The 18,331-nt window shown below is 58.5% G+C and overlaps 2 protein-coding genes and 1 long non-coding RNA gene across 3 annotated transcripts; 2 read left to right on the forward strand and 1 right to left on the reverse strand.

The window, feature by feature from the left end:
- The first annotated feature begins 334 nt into the window (after nt 1-334).
- HMX3 (H6 family homeobox 3) lies at nt 335-6,136 on the forward strand. Its single transcript, XM_086378076.1, has 2 exons — nt 335-2,504; nt 3,193-6,136. Exons 1-2 carry the CDS (start codon nt 2,105-2,107, stop codon nt 3,870-3,872), a joined length of 1,080 nt encoding a protein of 359 aa, XP_086234202.1. The 5' UTR covers nt 335-2,104; the 3' UTR covers nt 3,873-6,136.
- A 2,134-nt stretch (nt 6,137-8,270) lies between these two features.
- On the forward strand, nt 8,271-16,640 carry HMX2 (H6 family homeobox 2). Its single transcript, XM_086378077.1, has 3 exons — nt 8,271-8,369; nt 14,290-14,558; nt 15,500-16,640. Exons 2-3 carry the CDS (start codon nt 14,291-14,293, stop codon nt 16,054-16,056), a joined length of 825 nt encoding a protein of 274 aa, XP_086234203.1. The 5' UTR covers nt 8,271-8,369; nt 14,290; the 3' UTR covers nt 16,057-16,640.
- On the reverse strand, nt 12,519-17,444 carry LOC147344481 (uncharacterized). Its single transcript, XR_015155435.1, has 3 exons — nt 17,126-17,444; nt 16,463-16,591; nt 12,519-12,848 (listed from the first exon to the last, which is right to left on the reverse strand). It is a non-coding gene; the product is annotated as an uncharacterized LOC147344481 (long non-coding RNA).
- Nucleotides 17,445-18,331: the final 887 nt, after the last annotated feature.

The following is an 18,331-nucleotide window of genomic DNA, read 5'->3' on the forward strand; positions in this document are numbered from 1 at the left end:
GAATATTCAAGTCTTAGAGCTGTAACTGGTTCCAAAGTCAGATTTTTGGATGGAATAGCGTTTTATATTCCAGCAAAGCCCTGTGCAAACTCGAGGAAGTGATGATAATGAGGATAATAATTGTTTATGGAAGCACCATTTACAATGATTCCTGGTTCCCAAAGCAAATCAATACAGGGTTCACTACTGCAGGTGAATATTTGCTGAAAGAAACATTAAATGCGCCCTTTGAGATTTGGTGGGGAAAGGTGGGAAGCCCCGGATCGGAAAATAAAACGTGCCTACTTCTCAACTGGGTGGCTAAAGCAGTCGCGCCAGCCAATGCAGGGCGGCCTTGAGTTAGGTGAGGGCTAGATCTAACGAAAAAAGAAAAAAAAGGACGATAGTAGAAGAAGGGGCCACCAAAAGACCTCGGGTGTATGGAAGCTCATGGAAGGGAGTGACAGTCACTTTCCCACCTTTCTCTGACCAGGGACCCCGCAAGCAATTCTGGTTTATTTGATGGTTCGAGTCTTAAATGCCTGCCTTCCAGCTTTCTTGTGCAATTTGGAGAGTTGATTTTAAAGTCCATGGAGCAGAGGTAACCTTCCGTGCAGCTCAGAAGTCCAGCAGGGTTCTCCAGGGACTTGACGGCAGTCGGGACGTGCTGCGGTGCCGTGCCAAGCCCGTCGCAGAGGAAGGTGCGCCGTTGTGCCTACAGATCGCACTGCCCCCACTGAAGCGTTAGGCGGCTCCAAACGCTGGCGGGAGAGGCTTCCTGGGAGAAAGTGCATTCTCGGGGCAACGGGCTCAGAGTTGATCGTCAAGGTTTGGGCCCCGGCGGCCAGACTAGAGGAACGCCCTGCAGAGCGTCGGTGCCCATCGCCCCGCCGAGTGACGCCCGGGCGTCAGCCGTTTTTCGCGCACACCCTGTGCGTAGAGACGCACAACCGCTCCTGCTCTCGAGGGAAGGCTCTCTCCTCGGTTTCCCAAGGCCAAAGGCCACAGCCACGCGGATTCCTGAGACCGCGGACGCGGTGCAAGGACTTTGAGTCCAGGTCCCTTCCTGTCGACGAGACGGTGGGTGGGGAACCCAAATCCCCGCTTCTTGGCTGCGCCTTTAGCTTGCTTTAGGGAAAATGCTGGACCCCCAAAGGGTAGGCAAGTGCTGAGTTCACCGCAGATCGGAGGTCGCGTCCAGCCTCCTGGGCTGGCGCTGCTTGGCTCTCCAGCTGCGTGGGGGCGGCGGGCCCCTGCCAAACCCCTGGGGGGCGGAGAAGAGGCAGCTGCCGGCGCGGATAACCCCGAGGTGACCCGGGCGGGCCCGGCCCGCCCCTTCCCCCTCCCGCAGGCCAGGCGGCTGGAAGCGGGTCCCCGAGCTGCAGGGGGGAGAGGGAGGCGAGGGCTCCGGGCGCCGCGGCTGTCAGTGCGCTCCGACCCTGGGCGCCGCCGGCTCCGCGTCCCTCGCTCGCGTCCCTCGCTCGCCTCCTGCGCTCGCCCGAGCGCTCCGAGTGCCTTTTTAGCAGGAGCCAATATCCTTTTGTGCTAATAGGCTTGTCCTCATTTGCTGCCTAATTGGACTATATAAAGCCAATAACAGGCGGGCTCTTATAGCCCGAAGCCAAAGCGCCAAAATCTGAGGCAAGGCGAGGAGGGGGCGGTGGCGCAGGCGGCTGCAGGGCCCGGCTCGGGCTGCGCCTTCGCCTGCCTAATCCCATTTGCCATTGTACGCGCCCAATCGCCGTATACTCCCCGCATTTAACTTGGATGACATTTTGATTTCATCATTAGCATCCGGCGCCGGATTGACGCAGCCCCAAGCCGGGGACTGCTCTTGCCGCCTCCTCCCCGGGAGCCGCCGCCGCCGCCGCCGCCGAGCCGCCTAGCTCCCTCGGTGCCGCGGCAGGGCCGCTCCCCGCCCCTCGGCACCCCTCCCCCATGCGAGCCCGCCCCGGCCGGGCCCTCACCCCGCCCTCCTGCCGCTGGATTTGCGCCCGGGGCGGCCCCCGACTTTGCGCCCCGTAGTTGAGTTCCGTTTATGGTCTGATTTCCGGCGCCCGTCCGCTCGCCAAGCCGCCCGCCTGTCCCGCTCCCTCCCTCCCGGGGACTCGGAGGAGAGGGGACCATGCCGGAGCCCGGGCCGGACGCCCCCGGCACTGCTAGCGCGCAGCCCCCACCGCCGCCGCCCCCGCCTCCCGCGCCCAAGGAGTCCCCGTTCTCCATCAAGAACCTACTCAACGGAGACCACCATCGGCCGCCCCCTAAGCCGCAGCCGCCCCCACGGACGCTCTTCGCTCCGGCCTCAGCAGCCGCCGCCGCCGCCGCCGCTGCGGCCGCTGCGGCCAAGGGAGCCCTGGAGGGAGCCGCGGGCTTCGCGCTCTCGCAGGTGGGCGACCTGGCTTTCCCCCGCTTTGAGATCCCGGCGCAGAGGTTTGCCCTGCCCGCGCACTACCTGGAGCGCTCCCCGGCCTGGTGGTACCCCTACACCCTGACCCCCGCCGGCAGCCACCTCCCGCGACCTGAAGGTACCGACCTCTCTTTGAACTTTCGTTGTCTTTCCCCAAGAGCCTTTCCGCACTGCGTCCCATCGTAGCCCTGGGACCACCTCCTCAACCCCCGACCTGCATTGCAACCCACAAACGCGCTTGTTTGGCCAACTTCCTCCGTCCCCTAACTTGAACTCCTGCCCGCGCGCTCTGTTGCGCTGCCTGGGAATCCAATCCCACTTGGTGAGAAAAGAAGTGGAGTTGGAGCGCGGGCATGGCGCTCCCTAGGAAAAAGGGTCTCGGGCACGAATGGGGAGGAGGCTTCAGGTGGCTGGGACAAGGGGAACCTGGTCTGGATGAAGGGAGTGACCCGGGGGGTGCCTAAGCTGGAGGAGAATTTGTCCGCGGGCCCCGGGTGGGGGAACTGAGGGAAAGAAAGAAAGCGGCCATGCCGCCGTCTCCGGGCCGCTCTAGCCTGTCCCCGGGAGAAGGTGGTCGGATGTCTGGCGCGGCGCCCCTCTTCTGGCCCAGCCGGGAAGGAGGCCCTCGGGAATGGTGAGGCCTCGAGGCCTGGGGCCCGGAGGCTGTCGCGGTGTGAGCCTGCGGTCCCCCCAGGCGCCAGGCCTCGCTGAAGGCTGTGTCCTTGTGCGTGCGTGCGTGCGTGCGTGTGTGTGTGTGTGTGTGTGTGTGTGTGTGTCTGTGCGTCCGTCTGTCTGTCTCTCTCCAGCCTCGGAGAAGGCCCTGCTGCGAGACTCCTCCCCCGCCTCGGGCACCGACCGCGACTCCCCCGAGCCGTTGCTGAAGGCCGACCCAGACCACAAGGAGCTGGACTCCAAGAGCCCGGACGAGATCATTCTGGAGGAGAGCGATTCGGAGGAAGGCAAGAAGGAGGGCGAGGCGGCGCCGGGCGCGGCCGGGGCGAGCGTGGGGGCGGCGGCGGCGGCAGCAACGCCGGGCACCGAGGACTGGAAGAAGGGCGCCGAGAGCCCGGAGAAGAAGCCCGCGTGCCGCAAGAAGAAGACGCGCACGGTCTTCTCGCGCAGCCAGGTCTTCCAGCTCGAGTCCACCTTCGACATGAAGCGCTACCTGAGCAGCTCGGAGCGCGCCGGCCTGGCCGCGTCCCTGCACCTCACCGAGACGCAGGTCAAGATCTGGTTCCAGAACCGCCGCAACAAGTGGAAGCGGCAGCTGGCGGCCGAGCTGGAGGCGGCCAACCTGAGCCACGCCGCGGCGCAGCGCATCGTGCGCGTGCCCATCCTCTACCACGAGAACTCGGCCGCCGAGGGCGCAGCGGCCGCGGCCGCGGGGGCCCCGGTGCCGGTCAGCCAGCCGCTGCTCACCTTCCCGCACCCGGTGTACTACTCGCACCCGGTGGTCTCGTCCGTGCCGCTGCTCCGGCCCGTCTGAGGCCCGAGAGGGGAGGAGGAGGGAGGCCCGGCCCTCTTCCCAGACCCCGGAGGAGACTGGGCCGGGCAGAGGGCGCCGAGACGTCCAGCGGCCTTCGGGAACCGGGGCTCCGGCGCGCGGCCCCGGCCTCCCCTCCCCCAGTCGGTAGCGTTTTTTTGTAAGTATTTGCAATGCATTTTCGTGCAATTCACCCCTAATGGATTTGAGGCGCTTCCCCTCTTACTTTTGGTTTCGGTTTATATTAAGAGAAAGCAAGAAAGAGACATTTCCAGGTCAAATATTTCGGCTGGAAGCTTTTGTAAAATGTGCGATCCTCTCACCGTCCCCCCACACTCCCAGATTCTCATTGCGCTGTGACTTTTTGGGTTTATTTTTATACAAGGAAAGTAAACGCAAAGCCTGAACCCCCCGTTTATTCATTTTCTAAAGAACTATTTTCAGAAGTCAGGAGAGAGAGAGAGAGAATTCACATTGTACTTTTAGTCTGGATCTCTGGGTGTGGCTGTTCCCCTTCACTCCCAATCAATTATTCCCCAATTTTCAGAATCTGAGCAGCTTATCATAAGAACCCAGACTCAGGCCACTTTTCTGTCTCCTCTCTCCAGCAGAGGTCTGTCGCAGTTCACCTCTTCATCGGTCCCTTTTTGTGGTGGATGAATTCTCTAAGTGTTTAAAGGGAAAGGACAAGATAGCCCACAATCAGACTTCTGATTATTGAAACACCTCCACATCTGGCCTGGTGTGAATGGTCTTATTTATTAGTAGCCTCTGTTTGGGAAATTTCATTTGTTGGTAAATTATTATTAATATTCCTATTGTTACTTTGTTCCCTGTTTTGAGAGAGTGATTTCAATATTAAAAAAAAAAAACCAAACAAACCTATTTTTTTATCCTCTCCCCCTACCTTTTTGTTCTGCAGTAACTATTGTAGTTTTGACCTGTGCAATATTGTACAAAATTTCCTGAGAGCCCTGCTTCTTCCTCTGCGGAGAGAAGCAGATGATTTCAATGTCTAATCCCAGTCAATCGTTTATGAGGAGGAAATTAAGAAGGAGAAAAGGCGGAAGGAAGGAAACAAGGATAGGTTAGCTATGCTCGAAGGAGTAAGCTAGGCATACTGGAGCGCTTTAAGTGAAGGACAATCAATTAGGAGAATTTTAACTTATTTGATAAATGTACAGATTTCTTGTAAAGTTCACCCTCAACTCCTCAGGGCTCCTGGCTCTGCCACCCAATCTTTTTCCTTTCTGTCGGCTACACCTGTTGTTCCGCGGTAGTTTGTCCCTCCCACCCATCACCCTCCCCTCTGCCCGGATTCAGGCCCTTTTTAAGAAAAAGGGGGGGGGGGTCACAAAATATTGTTACACTTCCTGTTGTCGTGAAATGGAATTAAAAAGAAAAGCGAAGCATTTCCTGTGGCCAGAGTGTGTAACTTTGGACGGTTTTCCCCAGAGCAGGTGTCTCCGAACTCTTTTCTGCCTCGCCCTCTGGCTGCCTCTGCAGACTGGCCGAGTCCGACCTCGACGTACACCCCTCTAATCGGGAGGCGGCGGAGACAGAGGCGGCTTTGTTCGCGACCAGAGCTGCGCTCTCTCCCCGGTACCGTCAGCCTCTTGAAACGCCCGTGTGAGCAAGGGAAGAATGCGGGGCGGAAGGGCTGAGGACCTGGTCTTATCTAGTTCGCGAAATCGAGCGCAGCGACAGCCGCGAGCTGAGATCACTGGTTATTTCCGATCGCAGGGCAGCCGCCTCGAATTCCGTTCCCAGGCCGCGGGGTCCTTTATGAGCCGAGAGCTTCTGGGCAGAACATCCCTGGGCACCGTGGGCCCGAGCGGAGTCGGCTCCTGCTGCCTCCGGGATGCGGGCTGGGGAAGGAAGAAGGGGGTGAACTTGGAGTTTAGCCGGGGGTGGGGGCGTGGAGAGGCCGATCGCGACGTCCAGCTGGGAGCGGCCAGGCCGCGAGAGGGCGACCCTAGGGAGGCAAGCCAGCCCTGGAGACCGCGGCTTGAAACTCCGGTATAGGGAGGCCTCCCCAGGCCTGAAGGCACTGTGGCTCCCGGGGCGGTTCGGGTGTGGACACGGTCATAATGTGTCCAGTGCCAGGGAGCAGAGGCCACCCGACTGCGGCGGCGGCGGCGACCGAGAGGACTGTCTCCTCGCAGCAGATCCTTTTATGTGCGCCGCGCCAACGCCTCGCGGGCTTGCGGTTTCTTTGGGTCCCTCACCCTGATCCCGGCCGCTTCGGTTGGAAGCGCAGCGCTGACGGTTACCAGGCTCCCGCCGGCCCCGGCATCCACGCTCCGCGTGGACCGCCTGCCGAGCCCCGCGCTCCCGGAGCCGCTCCCGAGCGCGGGTCCCGAGGGCGGAGGCAGGTGCTCGCTTGGGCGCCTCTCGCCTGCGCGGCGCGGCTGCCTGCCTAAGGGCTTGTGGTCTGCACGCCCGGCTCCTGGCAGGGCGTGTTTGAAGCTGGGGAGCCAAGAAGGGGGAGATGAGGAGTCCGGAGACTACGAAGATCCCGGCGAGCACACCGCGGGCGCGGCCGCTGGGGAGCGCCTGCACGCGCCCCCATGCCCTCTCCCAGAGCTTTACAGTTGCTCAAGCCCAATCCACACGATTGATTATACTGTGGCTGAAACGTCGAGTATCGTTTTCTATTGACGGGAAACTGCTTCCAAATAAACTGGCATGCGTATTTATGGCAAGATTTAGCCTGGACCTCAGTGGAAGACAGATCTGCCTTTATTTCCCTCTGGTTTGGGATAAAAACGAGGGCATGTGTCACAAGTGAAAAATAAACAGAAATTCGGGGGCCAAATATGTTGTTCCATGTGTTACCTGCAAACACAGTGATGCCTTTTACTGTTGGCAATACTAACTGCGGGACAGGCCAATAACAGCTCATTAAAAATAATGTTGCAATAGCAAACACGTTCTTAGATTTTACAGCCAGAACACGATGTTATCAACCGCGAAAATACTTCTTTATTTGTGTTTGGATTCTAGAAAACGGTTCTTGACTGACCTGGTCTTTACAAAGTCGAGAAATAACTGGTTCTCCACAGGCACAGTTTATTCTATGTCCCCCCTCCCTTTCCCTCCCTTTGAGGACCCCTGTTGCCCTAGGCCAGAGAGTCCTTCCCAGGAGCCAAGGTGCATGCCCTGGGGGAGGAACGTGGCTGGCCTGTGGCTTGGGACTGGCTGAGATGTGAGCCTAGAAGCCTGCCCAGGCAGCAAACCTCCAACTCGCTCCTGTTGGGTGGGGGATCACAGTATTTCCCAGGATGCAAGAGACAGCACAGAAGCTGCTCCCTAAGCATGAAGTATCCTAGGCTCTACTGCAAGCCTATATAGAGGCCAAGACAGCACTTGGTGAGACTGAACTGGCCTGGGGTCATCGGCCCCTTGCCCCCCACCCCCACACAGAATGCTTCTGTAGGTGCTGCCTCTGTGGAAATTGCCAGGAGCTGCTGGAACCCCTCAGCAGAAGGGGTTATGTGGGGCAAGTGAGGGTACCTCCACTCAGCTCCTCCAAGACATCTATCCTGGGAATCCAGAGCTGCTGGTATTCCCTAACCTAGGGCACTGAGCCAATATTCCTGACTTTAGCCCTTCGGATGGTGGAATCCAGCCTTCTCTCGGATCCTAACTTCAGATCCTTTCCCCCATGGGAACCCCCAATTAAGTCAGTGCGATAGCATCGGCTTCCTGGCTTAATAGTTTCTGCACCATCCAAACAGACACACATGCAAACAACATACAGCATACACTCACACTCGTAGGTGATTTAAAACACTCACCCCCACCCCCCGCCACACACACACACACACACACACACTTTAGTTAGAGCTCCTGACAGACCCCATATGCAGGGGTTCGCAGGGCGCAACCTGTATATGCATTTCGCATCACATCTGCTTTGTGATCACACAGCATCACAACAGCAGACACAGTCAGGTACACGTTGTTCTGGGTGCCTGGGCAGCTGGTTTTCTCTGATGGCCCCAGGCAAGCTGGGAAGAACCTTGGGGAGAGGATTAGGTAGGGAGCGAGGTGGCACTGCAACCTCTGCTGCAGGAAGCTTGAAATCTTCAGAGCAGAGATGCCTCCTGTTCCCTCCTCACCAGCCACCTGGGACAAACTGTGGTCGCTGCCAACATTCTACTGCAGACCCCCACATGCTTATAGGCCAGGACCTCACTCGGAGCCAGGGTCCCACTATGCCGGGCTCTGAGGACCGGGGAGCATCTCCGAGCCCTGGGAGACCAGTGAGCAAGCTCTTGAGCTGTTTCTGTTGGCAACACAGATGTATTTCTTTTATTTGGTAGTAAATAGAGCAGGTGTGTGTACATCAAATAAGAGCAAGACAGATATAAACTGCCCCCTCGCCACTGGACGCTCATTCTGAACCAGGACGTCCTTTGACAGGCCCTGGCACGCCAGAACCCCAAGAGCGCGCGCTGGAGGGTAGAGCGGGGAGAAAGAGGAGGAGGCACGCAGGTCGGTGGGATTTGCTTTCTCTTCTGCAAGCGCACGCTGGGGCAGCCTGGGCCCGGGCGATGGGACTGGGGGTCAGAGCAACGGCGGTCCAGAGGGCTGCGCAGCTTTCGACCCTCGGGGGCTCTGGCAAGAGCTGGCGTCGTTGGGCTGCCTGGGCCCGGGCCAAGCGTTCCTGCTTCTACTGCGCGGGGTACCTGAACTTCCCTAGAGAGGCCCTGCGGGGGCTGGAGACTTATCTGAGAACCTTCCTACCCGCCTCCAGGGCCCCATGTCGCCCCACCCCTTGCGCTTGTCCACGCCCCGGGCCCTGAGATCCATCCCGAAGGTTTCTTCCTCTTAGCGAGCCAAGCGTGGACCGCCAAGCGGCTAGGAAAAGACCCCGCTAGTGGGTCACGGCGACGGGGTCGGGGTGTAAAAGCCGTGAGCCCCATGGAAACCCTCACTTGGTTGGGGGGGGGGGTCCAAAGCACAGCTGAGGAAGCCCCTGGGTTGTCGCTTTCCAGGGCACTTGCACCTGGCCGGGCAGAGGCACTTCTCCGCCCCTCTTCCGGGCTTCCCACCCACTCTCTGCTCGCCCACCCCAGCCCAGCCTGCTGGCCGGTCTCTGCCTTTGGGGTGCGAGCGATCCGTTCGCCTGGCCGCGCGCATCTCGCAGTGTGCACGGCCATGTGTGCGCGTGCGCCTGTCTGGGTGCGCGGGGCGAATGGTGACCTTTGGCCTACAGACATTTGGGAGGGTGCTGTGGGCGGGTGGTGGAAGAGGGCAGCAAAGATAACTGGGCGTGCTGTACTCTGGAGCCCCGCCTGGTGCCTCGGACCCAGATACTGAGATCTGGGATGCGCCTGTTCCCGAGCTTGGCGACTCTTGCGGAAGTACCCTGGAGGCTTATTGGGGGTGAGGGGGGAGCTCCAGCTTCTAGGGAATCCTGTCTCAGACAGCAGCGCAGCGGGTGTCCATTTTTCCGCTAGGGATCTTTCCCCACCCTTCTGCCTCCAGGATCCCGTTGCACTTCCACCGTGTGTCCGGGCAGTTTCGGAGACCAGCGACAAGAGATAGTTGGAGGCAGCGGGCCTCCTCGGACAGTTTCCAGGAGATGCCCACTTGTTGTACTCGTCCAGCTCCCTTCCTGGCTGCTGCTCCAGGCGATGCCTCTTCGCAGCGAAAACTGCCCCCCAAATCTCTGTCGCCGGATTCCTAAAGGATCCCTTCTGGTTGCAGTGGACGGAGAGGAAAAAGAGTTGGGGGAGATGTGAGAGCGAAGAGAGCGAGAACGCGCCGAGAGCGCGTTGCTCCCTTCTTTTAGTCTGGAGCTGCGGGGTGGAGTCACCTGGTGTGCCTCACCCGAGCGCTAAAGTCTTAAAGAAAAAGAAAGAATCCCCTTCTCTCGTGAGCTTCGCCGCCCTCGCCCCCCTTGGTGATGGAGTGCACGCATCAGATTTTCATCAAAGTTCTATTAAGTGAAACATAGGTTGCAGGGCACCCTTTGATTGAAACAGTTTAAATTTTAATTGTGTTTTTAATTTGACATATAGTTGCAGAAAGGAATGACACTGCGTCGCCAAGGGGCGGTCGATTTTCTTAATTTCTCCCAGAGGAATTGATGAGTCTATCAGGCCACTAGATTGGAAACCCATTAAAGCTCTCTGGTTAGGCTGTTAATTGGAACTTGATGGATGTGGGGAGGGGGGTGTTGGGACTCGGCTATGCTGATCCAATCTTCATGACTTTCTGTTTTCCAATAAATTACACAATTCATTTTCCAGCCGCAGATTACATAAATTGTACACCTCTGGGGCTCTCTTTTTCAAACAGGGAGCCCTTTTCCCCAAAAGCCTATTGCAAGATGTCATTTGCACCAAAGAACGAACAGCAGAGGCCCTTGAATGAAAATCGAAACATAATCAACGTTTATACTTAGAAAATTTATTGAGATCATTTTCTCTGGTATTTCCTTATTTTAAAGTTTCGACGCGCCATATATCATAATCCACTCGCGCAAAGAGGGGGGGCAGACTGTGTTTAATATTTATCGAAGCTTGATTCCAAGATCAAACTTGTTTATGACTTCATCTGTCATTTCAGAGGGAGCCTTCTTCCACTATTACCCGGCTCAGCCAGCCTATTTCCCGCCTGCCGCAGAGCAGAGAGGATCAATTTTTATTAGGCTCCTCGGCAAGTTTGCTCTGGGCCGCTTTAATATTGAGCAGCGGCATAATCTCGAGACCTAAACTTTAAGCGTCCTTTCAGTCTCGGAAAGTTTATCATTCCTTGAAACTCGGTTATGCCTAATTCCCAGGAAAGGGGGAGTGGAAGGGGAAGCGATCCCAAGGATGACGAGGGGCCTGACTCCCGGGGTAGCGGCTGTTAATCTGGTTGAACTAAGGAGGGGCGGAGCTACCCCAAGACTAGGAGGGTGGGGCGGGAGGTGGGACCGAGTTGAAGGATTGCCACGCTCGAGGGCAGAGAGACGGGGTGTCTGTGGGTGGTGGTTCCTGACGCTGAAGGTTCCTGGCCGTGTGGTTTGCAGCTGCGCTCAGCCCAGGAGAGGGCGTCTGGGCCTCTGCCTTCGCCATGAAGTCTCGGGGACCCCCCCCCAAAAAATGCCCCCAAGGAAGGGCGGGGAGATTCTGTCCTGGCCCTCTGGCCCCTGCAGTGGAACTGCTGTCCGTAACCGTGGGGCAGCGGGAGACCCCGCCCGTGACCGGCTGAAAGGAGAGGACGCGTGGAGGACCCGTTTGCCCGGCCTCCCCCCACAGCCTCTCCGCTGCAACCTCCCCGCCTTCGGCCTGCGCCACCACCACCATCATTTCCCCGGCCCGGGGCAGTGTGTCTGTGGCGCTGTAGCGCACGTTTGCGGACCGAATGCGTGCCACGGCAGAATCGTTTATGCAGAAGCAAGCCTGAGGTTTACGGTGTTCGCGTCCGAAGAGGTGCCTGGGAGGAGGAGGAGGCTGCGCAGGGGCGCGCGCCTGTGTAGACCAGACAGTCGAAGCGACCGCAAGGAGCGTAGCACCCGGCCGGAAGGCTCCTTCTGACTTCCCTCCCAAACTAGCCCGCGGAAGCGGGTGGTGGTGGCGGCTGGGGGTCGCGAGGCCGCACGGTTTCTTAAGAGTCCTCAAACCAGGCTGCATGGCTCCCCGCCACCGTCCCCCCGCCCCCGAACCTCGCCGGGTCTGGGAGCTGTTTCTCCGGGGCTTATCCCAGAGGCCCCGCCGCTGCCACACCTGGCCACTGCCTTGGCAGAGGCCAACTCCACCCAAACACCCGTCCGGGCGGGCTTGAGATAGCCGGGGTCCTCACAGTCTACCCCGCAGCCACTCCCAAGCTCAGCATCAATGCTTGCCCCGCCCCTCGCCCATTCCAAGGGCCGCGTACAGGCAGTGGGACAACCTCGGGCTTCCATCTTGCTTACGCTACTTGGGTTGGTCACTTTTTTTTTCCTCCGGGGCCTCAGTTTCCCCGACTGTACATTGGGCTAAGGATCGGCACCACGGGTTTGCTCTGAGAATTCAAGTGAAGAATTATTAGATGAGCTCAGGATAGTCCAGGTTGCCGGCGTCGAGTATTTGCTAGCTCAGAAGGTTTCAACGAAAGCCTTCCTCCTACCCCAAAGACTGTTTTTTCCCCAGGCTCCGCTCGCCGCGTTGGCCTGTTTCCCGCGGGGTGGGCGAAGCCCGGCCGGGAGACCCGCGAGGAGAGGTCGCAGGAGGGTGCGAGTCTGCTGTTGGTTTCCAGGATGCTCCCTTCTACCCCGCAACCGTGCGGGGGCGCGGGGGCCGGGCTGTGACGTGGCCCGGGAGCTCGCGCCGCGGCCGCGCAGAGGAGGACGCGCAAATTGTATTTCAGCACCGGGTCCTTCCGGGTTAATGAGCTGACACCATGATTAAAGCTGACCATTTGTAATGTGTCTCGACCCCGCCGCCGAGCCCTGAAGAGGTTAATGCGGTGACGGAGGCCGGCACCTGCCCCTCGCCGGCCTCCCTCCCGGGCCGTGGCGCACAGCCTCCGGCCCCCGCCCCCTCGCCTGCCCCTGCCCCCGCTGCGCCGCCGACTCCTAATCAATTAGCCCATTAACGAGCCCTTGGAGGAGTTAAGTAGGGAGAGGTTCTGCCACGGGTAGGGCTGCAGTCGGTAACTCACCGCGGCTAATGATATTATAAGCGCTTTACTCAATAACCCGGGCGCGGCGCGGGCGAGGAGGGAACTGCACCGTCATGGGGGCAGCGTCTGGACATTTGTGGGGACTGATTCAGTCTCCTCTCTCCCTTGGCTGCGTGGGGGGGGGGGGGGGGCACCATAGGGTCAGGGCTCCTGGGATCATTTGGCCGAGCCGTACCGGAGGCTGCAGACCTGGGGCTGAGGTCGTCTGACCGCCTTGGAGTCTTGCCTCACCTTGGGTTCCTCCAGGCTTGTGTAGACAACTATGCCCCGAAAAGTTTTGCCTGCGTCGCGTGGGTTCCGCATCTGGTACCAGTTGATCTGGGAATTAAAAGAGCAAGAGTCAGGGCTTTGAGGGGGCCGTGCAAACACCTTAGGGAACTATGGTTAACTGAGCGCCTACCGCAAGCTGTACTCAGAATTAGGCACTTTGACCTCATTTAGCTTCTTCGAGGCAATCTTTGCTTTCCCCTAATTTTAAAAATGAGAAAACCAAGGCTCAGAAAGTTTAAGAATCCTGTTCAAGGTCACCTTCCCATTTGAATACCCTTTGCCTAATCCTAAAACCATGGTCCTCATCTCCTTCTCCCCTTTCCTATAGCAGATCGCTTCTATTTTTGCAGCAATTCCCTGACTTCCAATATTTACGTAAAAATGAGAGTCAGGGAAGACAAGGCCGAGCTTTGGGCTGTTTACAGAGGTTTACAGGGCACATTTCATTCCTACCTAGGCTATTCTCAAAACAGGTGAAGGGAAGGGGATATTAATGGGTGCGTATCACCTATGAGAACAGTGAGGCTCTGATTGGGACTTCACTTGTCCAAGTTCACCTAGCGTGTAAATGGTAGTGCTGGGATTTAAACCTGGATCTCCTGAAACAAGATCTAGGGCCTCCCCTACCCCCCACAACGATCATGCAGTCTTGCTGGGCCCGTGACAAGGTTGGGGGCTGTGGGGAAGAAGGGCCAAAGTTGTCTGATGCCAGGCCTCCTAGTTAAGCTTCTAGGAAGAGCATCAGTTCCCATGCGCACGCTCCTAAATCCCACGACCCCCAACCTCCCCCGTGGGGCGCAGAGGCCTGCCAGCCCTACCTGCCTGCCTAGGAGAGAAGGGATGAGAGGTTGGGGAGGGTCATGGCGCAGCCTATGAGCCCTTTGAGGGTGTGAGGACCTGCATCGCCTAAAGGAGGCGTGGGGCCATTCCAGTTCTGAGCCCCGAGCTGCCCCTGTCTCTCGAGAGGGCCGGGGTCGGAGCCCTCAGAGATGCCACAGAGGCTAAGAACCTAGCTGTCATCCATCCTGCTTTCGGTCCAGGCTGGTTGGACACAGCAGATGCCCGCTGGGCTCTTCGCGAGCTCGGGGGAGGACAGGGGCTGTGAGAGCCCGGCCTGTGCTTTTTGAAATTTTCCGGGGCCGCTCGGCGGCGCTGCGATTGGCCGCGTCCGGGTAACCTCTATGCAAATGAGGCCGCGCCACCTCCGCGCCGCCAGGGACCCAGCGAGCTGGCGGGCAAGGAAGGGGCATTCGCGCCGGGGCTGGGCGGGCGCACCTGAAGCCGGGCGGGCAGGGACCCCAGCGCAGCTGTCGGGTGCCCGCGTTTCCCCCGCGCGGAGGGGAAGCCTCGCCAGCTTCGCCGCCCCCTCCCCCTAGCTCCCCTCCCCGCCCCTCCCCCCCCCCACCCCCGCCTGCCTGCCTGCACCACCTTCCACCCAGATCATTTCTAAAGGGAGTTCTTGGTTTCCTCCGATTTCTTATGAACCCAGGATGGGCAGCAAGGAAGATGCGGGCAAGGGGTGTCCGGCGGCCGGCGGCGTCTCCAGCTTCACCATTCAGTCCATCCTGGGCGGGGGCCCCTCGGAGGCGCCGAGGGAGCCGGCCGCCTGGCCGGCCAGGAAGCGCAGCCTGTCCGTGTCCTCGGAGGAGGAGGAGCCGGACGACGGCTGGAAGGCACCCGCCTGCTTCTGCCCAGACCCGCACGGCCCCAAGGAGCCCGGCTCCAAGCACCACCCCCCCATCCCCTTTCCTTGCCTGGGTAAGGATCGCACGCCGCCGGGTCGGCCTGGAGCAAGCTCTAGGGGTGGGAAACTGTGCCGGGGCTCTCGCGTCGGGCCCCCAGCCCCCGGCCAGAGCCGCGGCCGCGCGGGGTCCGGGGCCGAGGGTGGGGTTGGGGGGAGAGGCGTGCTCCGCGCTGACTCCTCCGCCCCGCGGGTGCTCGGGAAGAAACCGGGAACACAGATGCCGCGCGGCGCGGTTTGGGGGAAGGTTGGGTTGATGGGAGTGTATTTGTGGGTTTGGCACAGGGCCGGCCGCTCTCAAGGCTCTGCAATATCCCCTTTGCACATCGGATACTTTCTGCACACGATGTCTGGAAGTCGGATCTGAGCGGTCCGCCCGTCCGTCTCTACCGCAATCTCCTTCTGCGTCCTTTTCTTCTCTCTCTTCCCCTCTCTTCGACCTCTGCCTCTCTGTCTCCCCTCCTCCTCCTCAGAATGATTAGCACTCCAAGATGATTGACAATGGTGCCTTTCAGAGATGGTTCCTCTTTACAACATCTGACCAAGGGGAGCCCCGTGTCAGTCCTTAGCGTGATTTCCGAACAAACGGCCTGTGAAACGATGCCACCCTATAAAGCTCAGGGAACTCTTCCAGCTCAGTTACTTCAAGGCAAAATCTTTTAAAAAGATGCTAATGTTCCCCCTCCAGACCTCCTCCCCCTGTTGCCACACGTCCTTTCAGGAAGCTGGGAGCACAGAGACCCCAGGCTCCAAGTAGTTGGGTCCCTCTCCTGTTGCTTTTCAAAAGCCGGGTGCCGCTTTTTGGGTTTCAGCGAGAGGTCGAGAAAAGTAGGGGCTGAGATCCAGGAAGATGGGAACCAAGGCTGCAGGCGCCAGCCAAGCCCCTGGTCCTGGCAGGAGCTGGGGGTCCATGAGGCTCCCCAATTCCATGGCTCTCTTATCTGTTCTCACTCCCCAGGTACCCCCAAGGGCAGCGGAGGCGCGGGGCCGGCGAGCGCGGAGCGCAAGCCTTTCCTTTCTTCTTCGCACCCGGACTTTAAGGAAGAGAAAGACAGGCTCTTGCCCGCGGGCTCGCCGTCGCCGGGGCCCGAGCGGCCGCGGGACAGCGGCGGCGCCGAGCGGCAGGCGGGCGCGGCCAAGAAGAAGACGCGCACGGTCTTCTCGCGCAGCCAGGTGTACCAGCTCGAATCCACCTTCGACATGAAGCGCTACCTGAGCAGTTCGGAGCGCGCCTGCCTCGCCTCCAGCCTGCAGCTCACCGAGACCCAGGTCAAGACTTGGTTCCAGAACCGCCGCAACAAGTGGAAGCGGCAGCTCTCCGCCGAGCTGGAGGCGGCCAACATGGCGCACGCGTCGGCGCAGACTCTGGTGGGCATGCCGCTGGTGTTCCGGGACAGTTCGCTGCTGCGCGTGCCAGTGCCGCGCTCGCTCGCCTTCCCCGCGCCGCTCTACTACCCGGGCAGCAACCTCTCGGCCTTACCTCTCTACAACCTCTACAACAAGCTCGACTACTGATAGCGGCCCGCCGGCCCCGCGCCGCGCGCCCTCCCGCCCGCTCCCCGCCAGGCTGGCGCGGGCTGCCTCCGCCCCGCCCCTCCCCACTCCGGAGCAGGTGGCGCGTTTCCAGAAATATTACGAAATACACCATGTGTATTCATTATCTCTTATTTATGGCTTTTGCCCTACTTTGGTTTGATTGTTTCTGGTATTTATCGGCATCCCTCCAGCCAGATCATTTGCTCTCTACCCGCCCCCTACCCCCAAACAAACCAATACGTTTTGAAAACCATTTTGGAGGGGACGTTCTAGGGTGGTGGTCGGACAGGGAGTTTCGGTCAGATCGACACTAGCCGGTAGGACAAAAAAAATCAGAAAAAAACCCCACACCAAACCAGATACATTCCTATCCCCGTAAATATACCTGTATATATGTACACGTACACACGGCCGGCCAAGCCAGTCCTTGGGGGCTTTGAACAATGATCTCAACGCCTCTTCATTTCCCTTGTCCCGAGGATGGATAGGGGCGAAAGGCGGATAGATTTCAGATCTGTAAATATTTTTAAAAAGAAAAAATAAAACATTTTAAGCATCGTTGCTAACTTTGGTGCAATTGATTGGCCGCCGTGCTAATGCGCAGGTTTTTGTCGCTTTTCCACGGAGCTGGTTGCAGGCGTGCGTCAGAGGAGGTCTGGCTCTCCCCACGTGGAAGGTGGGGCGGAGGTCAGAGGTTAAGGGTCGGGCGTCGCCGAGATGGCACGTGGCCTGGAGGCGCACCCCATTCCACTAGCGGGTGCCCTAGTCTCCGCGCGTGCGGAGACTCAGCCCGGCCGGAATCCAACTCCCGGGGCGCTGAGAGGGATAGATGCGGGACTGCAGTTGCCAAAGAAGTTGCCTCCTGGAACGAGCTTCTTTCTAGCCCTGGGAGCGGCTTGGGGTTGGCGACAGCATAGGGCTGTGCGACGTGGTCCAGTCAGTGACAGGAGCCTCCTCTCCGAGGGTACAGGGCAGGTGGGGCGGCCCTGCCTGGATCAGGTGTCGAGCCCGGTTTGCTCGTCCCCCAACCTGGCGCGACAAGACTTACAGCCGCTCGCAGTTTCCAAGCCGGTGGCAGGGTTGCGCGTCCGGCGCGGCGCAGGAACAGGGCACAGAGAGGCGGCCCTTCGGCCGAGGAGGGATGAGGCCCGAGACCGGGCAAAGAAAGCTCGGGAGGCAAAGGCTCCTCCCCATACTTTTTGTTGTTGTTGTTCGTGGTTTTGCGTGGTGCGTGGCTAAGTGGCCCGGTGTCGGGCAGGCACGTGGCAGCTGGCACTGAATGGAACCTTGATGCGCTGTCTGCGCGCCCACGGATTTCGGCGCCCCAACACCTGCCGCCGCACCCTGGCTTGGGAGGGCGCGGCATCAAGAGAACAGAGGCGCGCGAGTGTTATGCAAATCGCAGGCTTGCGGTGTTAGACCGCAGCCACCTGTTCCTTGTAAAACGTCGGAAAAAAAAAAAAATAGCCTGAGCTTTGAGGAGGCTGACCGTTCAGTGTCACGTGAGCCGAGCTCCCGGGTTCTCCGGTCCGAGCTACTCCTTAGCCTCTGCTAAGGTGCCGGGAGTCGCAGCGCGGAGGCCGGATCTCATCCTCTAGAAAGAAAATCTCGACTTGATGGACCGGTCTCTTGGAGTCAAGAGACATGGAAATTATCTGCATTTTGTGAAAGTATGCAGGATATCTGCAATCCGTCTATGTGACCCACAGTATCAGGTCTAAAATACCTGATGTCTTATTCATATTTGAGGTTTCTATTTTTTTCTTTTCACGTTAAATTTCATGAAATTTACCATCTATTTCAAAATGACACCTGAAGGATGCTACCCAAGAACCCATGTGCCAAAGTTGTTAGGTCAATTGCATTTATTTAATTCCATCTGAGTTCAATATTTACTGAGCCCTAGTAAATAGGGCTGGGAACTATGCTAGATATCGGCCAGTCAGAGAGAGAAAACTAACACTGCATCTTTCTTCTAATATTTTTTGGTACACATATTTCAATGACGTTCTCTCCTTCCAGATAACCCGCTTTAAATTTTTCTTTTCCTCTCAAGTTGCTCTTTGAATATTCTATGCAGATTTAACCAAATTACCTTCAAGGAACTACTTGTAAAGAAATATTTCATCCATATCATTTTGGTCCTCACTTCGATAGATTGTTTTTTAAAAAGAGATGATGGTTTTACCAGTATTAGATCACTATATCTTTCTTGGGCTTACTTCTTTTATAGGAAGTGGTTTTGTGTAGACAG

Source organism: Bos grunniens, chromosome 26, assembly GCF_055505025.1.
Source record: "Bos grunniens cultivar Pamir isolate PY7600 chromosome 26, Bosgru_T2T1.0, whole genome shotgun sequence".
Taxonomy (NCBI): domain Eukaryota; kingdom Metazoa; phylum Chordata; class Mammalia; order Artiodactyla; family Bovidae; genus Bos; species Bos grunniens.